Source organism: Bufo bufo, chromosome 5 (genome assembly GCF_905171765.1).
Source record: "Bufo bufo chromosome 5, aBufBuf1.1, whole genome shotgun sequence".
In the NCBI taxonomy this organism is placed as follows: domain Eukaryota; kingdom Metazoa; phylum Chordata; class Amphibia; order Anura; family Bufonidae; genus Bufo; species Bufo bufo.
In genome coordinates, this window is record NC_053393.1 from 193,029,042 (window position 1) to 193,044,361 (window position 15,320).

The 15,320-nt window shown below is 39.9% G+C and overlaps 1 protein-coding gene across 2 annotated transcripts in view; it reads right to left on the reverse strand.

Moving 5' to 3' along the window:
• Positions 1–3,963: 3,963 nt before the first annotated feature.
• The window catches only part of FBXO15 (F-box protein 15), a 176,376-nt gene continuing 165,019 nt past the window's right edge, over positions 3,964–15,320 (reverse strand). For both annotated transcript variants that reach the window (XM_040432625.1, XM_040432624.1), the window contains exons 10-12: positions 13,977–14,101; positions 10,079–10,348; positions 3,964–4,437 (exon numbers count right to left, since the gene is read on the reverse strand). In XM_040432625.1, coding sequence (XP_040288559.1) covers positions 4,420–4,437; positions 10,079–10,348; positions 13,977–14,101 — 413 coding nt within the window. In that variant the 3' untranslated portion in view covers positions 3,964–4,419. The remainder of the gene's footprint in view (positions 4,438–10,078; positions 10,349–13,976; positions 14,102–15,320) is intronic.

A 15,320-nucleotide genomic window follows, 5' to 3' on the forward strand; every position in this document is an offset into this window, starting at 1 on the left:
AGTTTTCACAAAGTTTGCTGCTAAACTGCTTTTAGATCTTTGTTTCAGTTGTTTCTGTGATGTAGTGAAATATAATTACAAGCACTTCATACGTTTCAAAGGCTTTTATTGACAATTACATGACATTTATGCAAAGAGTCAGTATTTGCAGTGTTGGCCCTTCTTTTTCAGGACCTCTGCAATTCGACTGGGCATGCTCTCAATCAACTTCTGGGCCAATTCCTGACTGATAGCAACCCATTCTTTCATAATCACTTCTTGGAGTTTGTCAGAATTAGTGGGTTTTTGTTTGTCCACCCGCCTCTTGAGGATTGACCACAAGTTCTCAATGGGATTAAGATCTGGGGAGTTTCCAGGCCATGGACCCAAAATGTCAAAGTTTGGTCCCCGAGCCACTTAGTTATCACTTTTGTCTTATGGCACAGTGCTCCATCGTGCTGGAAAATGCATTGTTCTTCACCAAACTGTTGTTGGATTGTTGGAAGAAGTTGCTGTTGGAGGGTGTTTTGGTACCATTCTTTATTCATGTGAGCCCACTCCCTTGGAGTGGTAGCGCTCACCTTTTCTTCTCCGGACAAGCCTTTTTCCAGATGCCCCAAACAATCGGAAAGAGGCTTCATCGGAGAATATGACTTTGCCTCAGTCCTCAGCAGTTCATCATACTTTCTGCAGAAGATCAATCTGTCCCTGATGTTTCTTTTGGAGAGAAGTGGCTTCTTTGCTGCCCTTCTTGACACCAGGCCATCTTCCAAAAGTCTTCGCCTCACTGTGCGTGCAGATGCGCTCACACCTGCCTGCTGCCATTCCTGAGCAAGCTCTGCACTGGTGGCACTCTGATCCTGCAGCTGAATCCTCTTTATGAGAGACGATCCTGGCGCTTGCTGGACTTTCTTGGACGCCCTGAAGCCTTCTTAACAAGAATTGAACCTCTTTCCTTGAAGTTCTTGATGATCCTATAAATTGTTGATTGAGGTGCAATCTTAGTAGCCACAATATCCTGGCCTGTGAAGCCATTTTTATGCAACGCAATGATGGCTGCACGCATTTCTTTGCAGGTCACCATGGTTAACAATGGAAGAACAATGATTTCAAGCATCACCCTCCTTTTAACATGTCAAGTCTGCCAATTTAACCCAATCAGCCTGACATAATGATCTCCAGCCTTGTGCTCGTCAACATTCTCACCTGAGTTAACAAGAGAGACGATTACTGAAATGATCTCAGCAGGTTTTTTAATGACAGCAATGAAATGCAGTGGAAAGTTTTTTTGGGGATTAAGTTAATTTTCATGGCAAAGAAGGACTATGCAATTCATCTGATCACTTTTCATAGCATTCTGGAGTATATGCAAATTGCTATTATAAAAACTTAAGCAGCAACTTTTCCATTTTCCAATATTTATGTAATTCTCAAAACTTTTGACCACGACTGTACATAGCAGAGGTCGGACGGTGTAATATTCTGGAAAATAAGCCCTGGTTATTAAGCAAATTAACTGTAACAAAGTTTACATTATTCAAAAATGCAAAAAAAAAGTGTATGGTGTGAATAGGGACAGAAAGGACTAAAATTTGATTTTCTCTTTCATCTGAACCTTCCCATGTCTCCTCATATGCGGTACACTTGTAAGTTCTGTCATGTATATGATTGGAAAAGCGCCTTTTTTGTCAGAAGTGGTTTTGATTTGTACCTGGATTTAAGTATGATATTTCTTAAGTCAGATATTAAGCAGCAAGTCTGTGCAGATAGATAAGCTAAAAATGCCAAATGCCAAAATAGCAAATACAATTTGAAGAAGGTGTCAAGTCCTAACTCCATAGATTTTACAGTGGCACACTATAATCTCTAGTGGCTGGAAGAATAAGATAAAACACATGATTATAGGAAAATAGTTTTCAAGTTTTGAAAAGACAAAGCAGGACTTGAGATATAGTGATTACATTGTTACAATTACCTTTTATATGTTTCACAGCTGTTTCCAGGTGTATTATAGATCTAGTTTAGTGTAGCCACATTGCAAGGCCGCAAAATGCACATATAATAACATATTTAAAGGGGTTGTCCGGTCTCAGACCTGAACCCGGACATACCTCCATTTTCACCCAGGCAACCCCCCTGACTTGAGCATCGGAGCAGTTCATGATCTCCTTTTCAAGAGTTCCGGTGACTAACCGGGCTCTCCATGGGGCTGCCAGGAAGCCCGGTGACGTCACCAGCACTAATGGGTGGGCTTTAGCGCTGCCCTAGCCAGTAAAACGGCTAGGGCAGCGCTAAGGGCATGCCCATCAGAGCCGGTGACGTCACCAAACACACTGCCGGTCGGAAGCCTCCGCCTGGAAGTGTGTTATTGTAAACAAAAGAGCCCTTGCCCTGCGCAATCTAGTGCAGGGCAAAGGAGAGCATCGGAGCGCTCAAGTCAGGGTTGCTGCCTGGGTGAAAATGGAGGTATGTCCGGGTTCAGCTCTGAACCCGGACAACCCCTTTAAGAAAATTTAGTATTCACCAGTAGACATGTTTTTGAGTGACATGACACAAGAAAAGAAATGGCAGGAAACAAAATATGAATGAAAACTATTTGAGCCACTTGCCACTAGTATAGTATTGTTTTGTCTCTACAAGAGCCTATGCATCTCCATAGTAATTGACATTAAGATGCCACTAGGGATTTATTGCTGTCCCTTACATGCTCGAGACTACTATATAGGCAACAGGTCTATAGACTCGCCACAGTAGAGGCTAGGTTAACACATCCTTTGGGGATAACATTCAGTGGGACCATTTGATAAAGTAGAAACAACTGTATCTTCATGGTATACCGGCCAAATATACAGAAAAAGTGTACACTTTTGGCATATATCGGAGTAATGAAAGTCTATAGTTTAACTAATGTAAATGTTATGCAAATTAGCTCTTCTTCAGAAGGAAGAATATTTTCTCTCTAATGCCACCTATAGGTATCTAACCTCTAAGTCAGTTTTCCTCATCATCAAGGACTTGCTATGTATATCACAAAACAAGGGTAGCATTCAGCGAAAGTCTTTAATAAAAGTTTTGCAAGCAGCTTTGATATGATTTTTGACACTTGAACTGATGTGTGGAGCTCATATTGACATTATGTAAAAGATTAGGTAGTGCAATAATTACAGAATCAAGTCCTGTCATGTGTAGCTAGGAAGTGCATATGCTTCACACAATTATGGTAAAAAAAAATAGCTCTTACGCCAGTGATTCTTTTTTTCCTTTAATCATTGAACAATGGACATACCAATATAAAGAAAGCCTTTATGAACACAGCAGGAAACAAGAACAATACAACTAAAATAACCTTGAAATAAATTAACTAAAAAACAAATACTCTTAAAGGGGAACTGTCACCAGAACATTCACTGTTGAACCAGGCATAATGCCTTTTAGGGCTAGTTTAGCTGAATGTAATGATATCTTTCACTTACGATCTGCTGCTTCATTGTGGAGAAAACATACTTTTAATCCATATGCAAATGAGCAGTTACGTGCACCAAGGGCCGGCCCAAGCCACTCTGTGCACCCTTTCTCCTCCTGCTTTGTCTGCCAGACTGCCCCTCTCCTTGTTGACTGACAGACCCAGGTTCTTGCAAAGTAATTTCACCAGGTGCTGTCAATCAAGAGACAGAGGGAGGGGCTAGAAGAAGCAGGAAGAGCAAGGTGGAACAGAGTGGCTTGAGCCCGTCCTTAGTGCACTTACCTGCTCATTTACTTATGGATTCAAATTCCAGAATGAATTAACAGATCATTAAGTTTAAGGGGGTTTCCCAGATTTTTTTTTACTGATGACCTATCCTCAGGATAGGTCATCAGTATCTGATCAGTGGTGGTTTTGACACCCCCAAGATCACGTTTGAGAAGGTAGCAGCGATCCTGTGAGCGCCTCAGCCATCTCTCTGCTTTTCCTAGGTCAATGATGGCACGTTCATTGATCACATGGCCTAGGAACAGCTCAGCCTTATTCAAGTGAATGGGGCTGAGCTGCAATACCATGCAAAGCTGCTATACAATGTACGCCGCTGTGCTTGGTGAGCTGCGAGAAATCAACGGCGTTCACAGGAGCGCCGCGGTCTTCTCAAAACAGCTGATGGGTGAGGGTCCCCGAGGTTGGACCCCACAGATCAGATACTGATGACCTATCCAGAGTTTGGAAAACCCTTTTAAAGGTATCATTACATTCAGCTGAACTGGCCCTAGAAGGCACTGTGCCTGTGATTTTTGGGTAACAGGAAGAATAACTAGTTACAAAAAACTTCAAAAATAAAGCTACAACTGTATCTCCAACAAAGTGTTGAAATGTAAGTCGTTTACTCTAGACAGACTATAGACAAGTCAGTGGTTCCCAGTGTTGATCTTCAGATCTGCTCAAATACTTCAAGGAACAATATGAACACCCTAATCAAGAAGGCAATCCTAAAATAAAGAACACATGAATAACAGTTGTAAGTAAAATCAATGAAATAATCAATTTTTCTCAGTATCTATTTAAAAGGATATAGGGGGAGATGTATCAAAACTGACTTTTCCTGTCCAGTCTTGATCTCCTGTGCGCTGGAGTAGGATATATCTAATTCACTAACAGGCATACGTCTTAATATATTAGTCGATTCTCTGGTGTAGACTTAAGCTATAATTTATGGCAGTAAATCTGGAGGGTCACAGGGTGCTCCATCTCAGTACATCCCTGCCCCTTTTCTTATCACTATATAAAAATGATGAGAAGCACAAAAAGTCGCAAATTATGGCACAAATATGGCCTACACTATAATTTGCAACTTTTGCTTTCATATTGTGCTTTAGGAGAATTTGTTGGACATGTATATAATGAATGCAGTACATATTGTCATACAATCGACTAACTGCACTTTATGCTCTAGCTGTACATCTACTAGTCCTTTTGCGTGGACCATTGCCTAGTGTCAACTAGTATTCAAGGGGAAATCTGGTCAAAGTTCAAATCTTCTGATATGTTTAAGCCTTGATCTATCAGTGATTTCCAGAATGAAAGAGCTTTAAATATTTATTTAAATGGACCTCCAAAGATGTGTCAGATTTCTAGTAACAGAAGTCTCTGCACAGTACCAAACAGTGCTAAGTGCTTTAACTCCTTCAAGCAAAAGCCAGTTTGGACCAAATGCCGGAGACCCATTTTTCAAATCTGACATGTGTCACTTTATCTGGTAATAATTCTGGAACGCTTTTACTGATCCAATCTTTTCTCATGACACATAGTACTTCATGTTAGTGGTAAATTTGAGTTATGTTTTACCTTTATGTAAAAAAAAAAAAAAAGCAAAAATTTGCAGAAAATTTGGAAAAATTTGTTATCGTCAAAATTTGCATTTCTCTGATTTTAAGACAGTCATTCCCCATAAAATAGTTATTAAAGGGGTTGTCTGGGTACAGAGCCGAACCTGGAAATATCACTATTTATACCTAGGCAGCCCCCCTGACTTGAGCATCAGAGCAGTTCATGCTCCAATGCTCTCCTTTGCCCTGCGCTGAATTGCGCAGGGAAAAGGCTTTCTGGAGTTCCGGTGACGAACTGGACTCTCCTTAGGGCTGCCAGGCGGTGGCTTGTGTCCGGTAGTCAACCTGTAAAACAGCTAGGGCAGCGCTAAAGCCGGCCCATTAGAGCCGGTGATGTCATCGAACACACTGCTGGGCGGAAGCCTCCGCCTGGCAGCCCTAAGGAGAGCCCGGTTCATCACCGGAACTCCAGAAAATGCCTTTGCAAAGGAAAGCATTGGAGCATTTCATGCTCCGATACTAACATCAGGGGGGCTGCCTGGGTGAAATTATGGGTATGTCTGAGTTCAGCTTTAAACCCAGACAACCCCTTTAATTAACATTACCCATATGTCTACTCTAAGTTGCCATCATTTTGTAATTTTTTTAAATTTTTTTAGGATGTTAGAAGGTATAGAATTTTCAAAGCAATTTTTGAAATTTTCTAAACTGTGTTCTTAAGGACCCATTCAGTTCTGAAGTGACCTTAATGGGCTTATATAGTAGAAACAACCCAAAAATTAACACATTTAAGAAACTACGCCCCTCAAACTATTCATAACTGATTTTAAAAACTTACTTAACCCTTTAGGTGTTCCACAGGAATTAAAGCAAAATGGAGGTGAAATTTAAGAATTTAATTTTTTGTGTGCATATTTTCCATTTTAATACATTTTTCCTGTAACACAGCAAGGGTTAACAGCAAAATAAACCTCAATATGTATTACCCTGATTCTGCAGTTTATATAAACACCCCACCCGATATGTGGTCATAAGCTGCCTTATGGCCATACGGCAGGGCGCCGAAGGAAAGGAGAGCTATATTGTTAATGGAGGGCAGATTTTGCTGGAATGGTTTTCAGGTGCCATGTCACATTTGAAGAGACTCTGAGGTACCCCTAGAAAGAAAACCCCAAAAGTAACATTTTGGAAACTACACCCCTCAAGGAATTGACCGAGGGGTGAAGTGAATGCTTTAACCCCTTAAGCATTTCATAGAATTTTGAAACACTGGTCTGTGAAAATGAAAAATTACATTTTTATGTCAATAAAATGTTGCCTTTTTGTTGCCCCAAATTTTTTATTTTCACAAGGCGCAGAGGAGATAATGCACCCCACAATTTGTTATGCATTTTTTCCTGAATACAGTAACACCTCATATGTGGTCATAAACAGTTGTTTGAACATGACAGTGTTCATAAAGGAAGGAGCAGCATCAAGATTTTTTAACATAATTTACTGAAATCGTTTTTAGGGCCATAACATTTTAATTTTTTTGCTGACTGATCTGTGTGAGAGCTTGTTTGTTGCAGGATAAGCAATAGTGTTTTTTTGGACCATTTTGGGGTACAAATGACTTTTTGATCACTTTTTATACCATTTTTAGGTGAGGTGGGCAAAAATTGCAATTCCTTCAGTGTTCTTTATGGGGTTCCTCATGCGGGACCATATGATGTGATAATTTTATTCTGGGCGTTGATATGGTTATAGCGATAACAAATTTATATATTTTATACTTTGCTATTTTTTTCAGCATAAAATCACTTTTGTATTAAAAATAAATCATATTTTGCCCTGTCATATACTAACATCCACAACATATTTTTTTTTTTATCAATGTAGCTGTGTGAGGGCTTGGTTTTTCCGGGCAGGGCTGTAATTTTTTTGGCATCATTATGGCCTTTAGACTTTATGATCACTTTTTATTACATTTTTTTTGGAGGCGAGGTAAAAAAAATAAAAAATAACTGCACTTCCGCCATAGATTTTTTTTTATGGCATTCACCATGCGGGATTAGTACCATGATCCTCTTAAAGATCAGGTCACTATGAATACCATATATGTGTAGTTTATTTTATTTTTTCATCACTTATGAATGAACGGATATGGGAAAAGGCAATTTATTTTATTTTTATTTACTTTTTTGTTATAAAAAAATTACATTAATAATTAAAAAAATTACATACAGTTACAACCAAATGCGTAAAAAGGTAAAAATAGCATTTCTAGAAACCACTTGTGGTTTGAGATGACAGGCTCGGTCAATGGAATATTCTCCTACGTACATATCAGGTGATTGTTCTTACTGGATTACTTATTTTTATTTACAGATGAAAAGACATTAACCTTAAAGGGGTTGTCCGCTTTTTTTTATATTAGGTCATCAATATGAGATCAGCTGTTTGAAGAGCACTGCCGTCTCTTCACCATTTACCTGCTTAATTTCACAACTGCAGCGGTGAGCAGGTGTAATTACAACTCCACTCTGGCTTCAAAAGAATAGGAAGGAACCGTCCCATTGAAGTGAATGAGACAGTGGAGTTATTAGACCTGCTTCGATGGCGAGCAAGTAAACAGTGAAGAGAAGGCAGCACTCATAGGAGCGCTGTGGTCTCTTGAAACAGCTTATCAGCGGAGGTGCCAATCTGATCTTAATGACCTATCCTGAGGATAAGACATCAATATAAAAAAAAAGTTGACAACCTCCTTAAATAATTTTTGAGCAAGTATACGGCATTTTCATTAAAATTATCCTCCAGTCCAAACATTAAGTATGGCTATGGTGCCCTCTGTAGCTGCCATGCTGCCTCAGTTCCTCTGTTCTAGACCCTCATCAGATTTCTTTCAAGATGCCCGCCACCAACTCAGACTTCTCAAAGCAGGGAGTTGTAAGAAAGCCTGGGCACTGTGTCCATCCAAGGGCAATAATAACAGGACATGTCTCCTGACTTTCCTACAGCTCTCTACACGGGGAAGTCTCAGATGCTGGCAGACAGAAAAAAATCCAACAGAGGATAAGAATAGAGCAAAGGAACAAATGCAATGGAAGGGCAGCAGAAATGTTGACTATACATGTGTCAAGTAGAGCCAAATTTTACATATGGACTTTAGTGGTCACTTTCCCACGTATTAAAAAGATTTTCCAAGACTTTATAACTTTATATCTATCCTCAGGATAGGTCATAAGTATCTGTTTGGTGGGGGTCCGAAACCTATTTGAAAGGCACTTACACTCCTGTGAGCATCACGGCCTTCTCTCAGTTTACCAATCATAGCGCTATACATAGTACAGCAACTCTGATTGGCATTGCACTTAGCCCTATTCACTTCTATGGGGCTGAGCTGCACCTAGACCACATAACTGATGAACGTGTCGTCACTGGCAAGCACCGCTGGCTTCTCAAACGGCTGATTTGCGGGTTCCCGGGTGTGAGACTTCTACCAATCAGATACTGATGATACTGAACACTACGTCCCCTTACACACATATTAACCAGAGTGCTGTGGCATTGTTCAGGTGATTGTGTATTTCAGTCACAGTGACGCTACAAAACATTTTATAGGATGTGATTGCATTGTGCATAAGGAGATGTGCCTGCTTTCAATTTGGTTCTGCAAGCTAGCCACCCATCTTTCCTAAAGCTTTTGGTAATTAGAGCAGTATACAACTGTATCCTACCTTCCCTGAATTCATCTGAGGCCTATCATCACAAGGGGAGGTTAGTCATTTTAGACTATGATCCCATCTACAAGAGGTCATCTTGTCACTGGTAGATGGGAACAAATGATTTTAATCAAACTATATTTGAGAAGTACCACATTCGTTTATACAGTTGACATAGTATTAGTAAAAATGTATAATCCATATTATATATTCAGTGTTTGAAATGTTTAAGGGCTATGTTTGCTTTTACCATCCAGGGACAAATGCAGACTATTTCAATAATATAGACTTTGCAAACTTTCAAAATTATTTACTTCATATACTGTACTTTTTTTTAAATGGGGTGGTTTCGGGGTTAGTGATAGTGGTGATAGTTATTTAGCAGGTTAATACTTAATATCTCTGGTGGTCTAAGGTGAAGAAGGGGTTTACTTCTGATATACATTATACATGGTGGTTATGGGTTAATATCTAATATACAGGAAGTGTAATACTAAACCATTTATTGTAATTATATTATACACTATTATATTTGTTAGGATACTCATCGGTTAGGGTTCACTTGAATGGCCGCCATGCATTGCAGCACTATGTATAGGTGAGTGAAAGCTGTAGGGGCGAGGGTGGGCGGTAATGGGAGGTGTGAAGGTGGGCGGTAATGGGAGGCGTGAGGGTGGGCGGTAATGGGAGGCGTGAGGGTGGGCGGTAATGGGAGGCGCGAGGGTGGGAGGTAATGGGAGGCGCGAGGGTGGCAGGTAATGGGAGGCGCGAGGGTGGGCATTTGGAACTGTGAAAAATGTTTTTTTCTAGGTTTATTATTTTTGTACTGCAATAATAGATAAATGCCATAGGCAATGATTTTCAACCTCCACTAGGGGTATGATCACAGTGTATGATTAAGAGAATGGTTCCAAATACTGTGTGATCTGCCTGTGTTGTATCAAAGTAGTTATTTTAGTCACCTTTATATTTGCTAAAATATTGTTTATGAAAAAAAAGAAGTTATTTTTTATAGCTGCAAGAACAATCATTATTATTATTATTGAAGAATCTATGAAAGGGATAAGGATGTTTTATGTACAGATGTGTTAGTTACTTACGGTGTAATTTGTTCCAAAATAACTGTTGACTTTCTCGGTTTTTAGGTACAAGACCAGATTTATCACATAATGTTCATCAGTCTCTTTCATCCATATAAGTTCAGCATGAACCTTTCCCATATCATCTTTGTAGTTCAGTTCAAAGCTTTGCCCCATAAAGTCGTAGAGTGTTTCTGAGCTTTTGTTTGCACATAATTGAACTGGGGCACTAAAACACCAATATGGAGTTTCTGCTTCATGTGAAACGGTTACATCCATCAAGAAGCAATTCTATAAAATGAAAGAATTGCCAATTAATCACTTGTTACTAATACCAGTTGAAATATATATCGAGCAAAAGGGTAAAAATGTTTTGAACTTTTGACTTTAAGGCTCCATATCTCACCATCCACTACAGCTTCGAACATGAGACTACCATCATTTTATAGACAATCATCTTGGCTACCTCATACATAAATTGGACTTGCAACTATTTAGCATATGCTCAGTTATGGAGATTCTTGTCATTTAACTGCATTGTTACTGTTTTGCTCTTGGTGGAGAACAATATTTTTCTTCTTGTATACTGCAAATTACAACCTGTTCTCACATTCCCTAATAGCTCAGTCTGTTATTAGGTTGATTCCAATGCAAAAGGTCACTGGTTCGAATCCAGAAGCAACCATGAGGAAGATTTTCCAAGAAAAGAAAAACAGCATCTTCCAGGTCATCGTATAGCGGTATATTGGCCAAGAAAATTGCCAAACTGCATCATGTGAGTGCCATGACAGTTGGAAGAATACAGTCAGGTCCATAAATATTGGGACATCGACACAATTCAAAAATTTTTGGCTCTTTACACCACAATAGATTTGAAATTAAACAAACAAGATGTGCTTTAATTGCAGACTGTCAGCTTTAATTTGAGGGTATTTACATCCAAATCAGGTGAACGGTGTAGGAATTACAACAATTTGCATATGTGCCTCCCACTTGTTAAGGAACCAAAAGTAATGGGACAAGGTGTGTGTTATTCCCTCATTATCCCAATTACAATGAGCAGATAAAAGGTCCAGAGTTCATTTCAAGTGTGCTATTTGTGTATGTGTGTCAAAGTCAACAATCAAGAGAAGACTTCACCAGAGTGAATACAGAGGGTTCACCACAAGATGTAAACCATTGGTGAGCCTCAAAAACATTTGGAATCTGTTGCTGTCAACTCTCAAGATGAGATCCAAAGAGCTGTCACGATCAGTGAAGCAAGCCATCATTAGGCTGAAAAAACAAAACAAACCCATCAGAGAGATAGCAAAAACATTAGGCGTGGCCAAAACAACTGTTTGGAACATTCTTAAAAAGAAGGAACGCACCGGTGAGCTCAGCAACAGCAAAAAGACCCGGAAGAGCACGGAAAACAACTGTGGTGAATGACCGAAGAATTCTTTCCCTGGTGAAGAAAACACCGTTCACAACAGTAGGGCAGATCAAGAACACTCTCCAGGAGGTAGGTGTATGTGTGTCAAAGTCAACAATCAAGAGAAGACTTCACTAGACTGAATACAGAGGGTTCACCACAAGATGTAAACCATTGGTAAGCCTCAAAAACAGGAAGGCCAGATTAGAGTTTGCCAAATGACATCTAAAAAAGCCTTCACAGTTCTGGAACAACATCCTATGGACAGATAAAACCAAGATCAACTTGTACCAGAGTGATGGGAAGAGAAGAGTATGGAGAAGGAAAGGAACTGCTCATGATCCTAAGCATACCACCTCATCAGTGAAGCATGGTGGTGGTAGTGTCATGGCGTGGGCATGTATGGCTGCCAATGGAACTGGTTCTCTTGTATTTATTGGTGATGTGACTGCTGACAAAAGCAGCAGGATGAATTCTGAAGTGTTTCGGGCAATATTATCTGCTCATATTCAGCCAAATGCTTCAGAACTCATTGGACGGCGCTTCACAGTGCAGATGGAAAATGACCCAAAGCATACTGCAAAAGCAACCAAAGAGTTTTTTAAGGGAAAGAAGTGGAATGTTATGCAATGGCCAAGTCAATCACCTGACCTGAATCCAATTGAGCATGCATTTCACTTGCTGAAGACAAAACTGAAGGGAAAATGCCCCAAGAACAAGCAGGAACTGAAGACAGTTGCAGTAGAGGACTGGCAGAGCATCACCAGGGATGAAACCCAGCGTCTGGTGATGTCTATGTGTTCCAGACTTCAGGCTGTAATTGACTGCAAAGGATTTGCAACCAAGTATTAAAAAGTGAAAGTTTGATTTATGTTTATTATTCTGTCCCATTACTTTTGGTTCCTTAACAAGTGGGAGGCACATATGCAAACTGTTGTAATTCCTACACCGTTCACCTGATCTGGATGTAAATACCCTCAAATTAAAGCTGACAGTCTGCAGTTAAAGCACATCTAGTTCGTTTCATTTCAAATCCATTGTGGTGGTGTATAGAGCCAAAAATGTTAGAATTGTGTCGATGTCCCAATATTTATGGACCTGACTGTACGAAATGAAAACCTACATCCATTCCAAAACCAAGAGCTGGACGTCCAGGCAAAATATCGTAGGCTCATCACAAGGTCTAACAGTTCTGGTGAGACAAACACGCCAGTGGAGGTGTCTCATATGCTTCTTAATAGTGAGATCACAGGCGTCCATGCAAGCACCGTACGACGCACATTACACAAGTCTGGAATTGTGGCCCGAAAGACGGTTAAGGAGCCTCAACTTTAATATCATCATAAGAAGCGTCAGTTTAGATTTGCAAAAAAGTACAAACAGTGGACAGTAGAAGATTGGAAACGGGCGATTTAGAGCAATGAGATAAAAGTCAATAGACTGGGCTCTGATGGTGGTCTCAATGCTGAGCTATGAATATCCTACAAGACGAGTTACTTTGTACACTCGAGTACTATGGTTATGAAAAGGACGAAAGAGTGTTCCAGCAGGACAACAACCCAAAGCATACGTCAAGAATGGCAAAGAAATGGTTCAATGACAATGAAGTAGAGGTGCTGGATTGACCCCCACAGTCTCCAGACCTCAACCAAATCGGACACTTGTGGGTAGAGTTGAAGAAAAAGCTGGATTTGTACCCAAGTGAGTCGAACAGTATGCACCAGCATTGGGAATATGTAGAAGAGACAAGGGTACAGATTTTGATCGAGAGCATGCTCAGAAGGATTCATTCAGTGTTGAAAGCAAAAGGTGGATTTAAAAAAATAATAAAAATTAAAATTAAAAATTTTAGGAGCAAAACCGTAACAATGCAATTACATGATAAGAATCTGCATAACTAATCATATGGTAAATAGTTGGAAGTAAAATTTATGTATTTTTGTATATATTTATTAAAACACACTTCTCAAAATTACAACTGCAACACCAAGAAGAAAAAGTCATGGAATTGTGGAAATCACACAATCAAAAAAATATTGAGTCCAAAATAGGTAATTTGATCCTCTTCCAATTGTCTCAAATAGCAAAAACAAAAAAAACATCACCAATGTAATATCTCTGATTTTATATAGTATACATATCACATTCAATTATCGAAGCAACATATCCAACTGGTCATCCATATAATGTTCGATAGAAAGTTCATAAAGTGCAAGGTCCAAAGGTGCAAAGTCCAAACTTAATACTTATCAGTCACCAAGACTGTTCGCATGGAGGTGGAGAGTTAGAGTGCCTACACACTGACCCCTCAATGCTTGATGGTTTCATGGGTGTGGTCCTTGAAACTTCTCATATATACAGATGAGGCGCATTTAGTGCAAAACACAGGAAGTAATAAAAAAAAAACAAAAAAAAAAATCATACGTATATTTGGCCCCTTATGGAACAAGAATTCAGTTGTGTGTATGAGGCCTTATTATTATTTTTTTTTTAAATAAATCTTACCTGTACCCTTCCATTTAATGTAAAAGTCTCCCACAAAAAATCTACTTTTCCACCAAGAGGGGTGTGCATCCTGTGGTTCCACAGTCCTATGGCTGCCATTCGTAAATAACCATGCTTTATAAATTCTGTAAAACAGGAAGCGAAAGCTAGTGGTATTCTATATAATAAATCCTTACAACCTCTGAACCTATATAAACATACAGACAGTACTGAACAGCAGCCACTACTACATGAAGCAACAAGTAGAGGCCTTATTTGGTACTTCAGAGTTGAAGAAATGGTTTACAGTCTATGTAAATAATGTATAAATGTGTATATGTGATTATATGTACAATCTTTAGAAAATACTTAATAATGACATGTACAATATCAAAAGTATAACAATCATGGAATTCAGTATTGATGCTCAACTAGAAAGGTGAAAAGAGATGGAGTAGGCAGGTTTTAAAGTGTGAAAGCGTACAGCGGCTCACCCCCGTTCCGTATGGATAGGTGCTCACCCTCTGGTCCTACCCTCAGGACCCACAAAAGGTAATGGCAATATAGAAAAATGAGGGGGCACTCCAAGAGGGATGTCTAGATGATATAGATATTTATTAATATATTAAGAACACACCCTTAAAACCATTAAAACATACATAAAACACATATGCAAAACGTCACTGGTATGGTCCCAGCTTCAATCTGTATAGAATTGACAACACTTACAGTCTGATTGCAATGGTAAAGACAGAATAAATGTCCCAATCATATGTTGCAACAGTGTGCAATTTCACTGTAACCAATGACGTTGAAGCTATAGTGATGCTTATCACTAGCGGCCCTGTGGCCCAGTCCTATTGGGGCAACGATGATGGTGGTGTCCCTTAATCTGATGTTTCTGGACAAGCAGAGGTATGTACCAAATTTGGAGACTGAACTCCAGCTACTTACAGTCTCTCGTCGCTTTCAGTGTTGCGGTCTTACCCTTCCTGGCTGTCTCTCCGCAGCGCTGGTTTCCAGGCGGCCGTACACTCACAGCGTCTCACGTGGTGTACTCGGCCAAGACGTGGCGTCCCACGTGACCTGGTTACCTGGGGTGCCGGCTGGACGCTGGTTTGACGTCACTGGTGTGCGACTTGAGCTCCGGTTCTATGCCGGTAAAGAATCTAGTGTAGCGATATCTTTGTCTTTGTTGTAGAAAGCTTTCTTGTTCTTTCCAGGAATCCACGCTCACTCGGTATTTGCCAGACGCGTTTCAGGGTCATACACCCCTTCCTCAGTGGCCAACTGAGTGAGTGGATTCTCACTCCTTATATATGGGTTTTGTTCTTTCTCCCCACCCACAATCCCACTTTTCTGGGC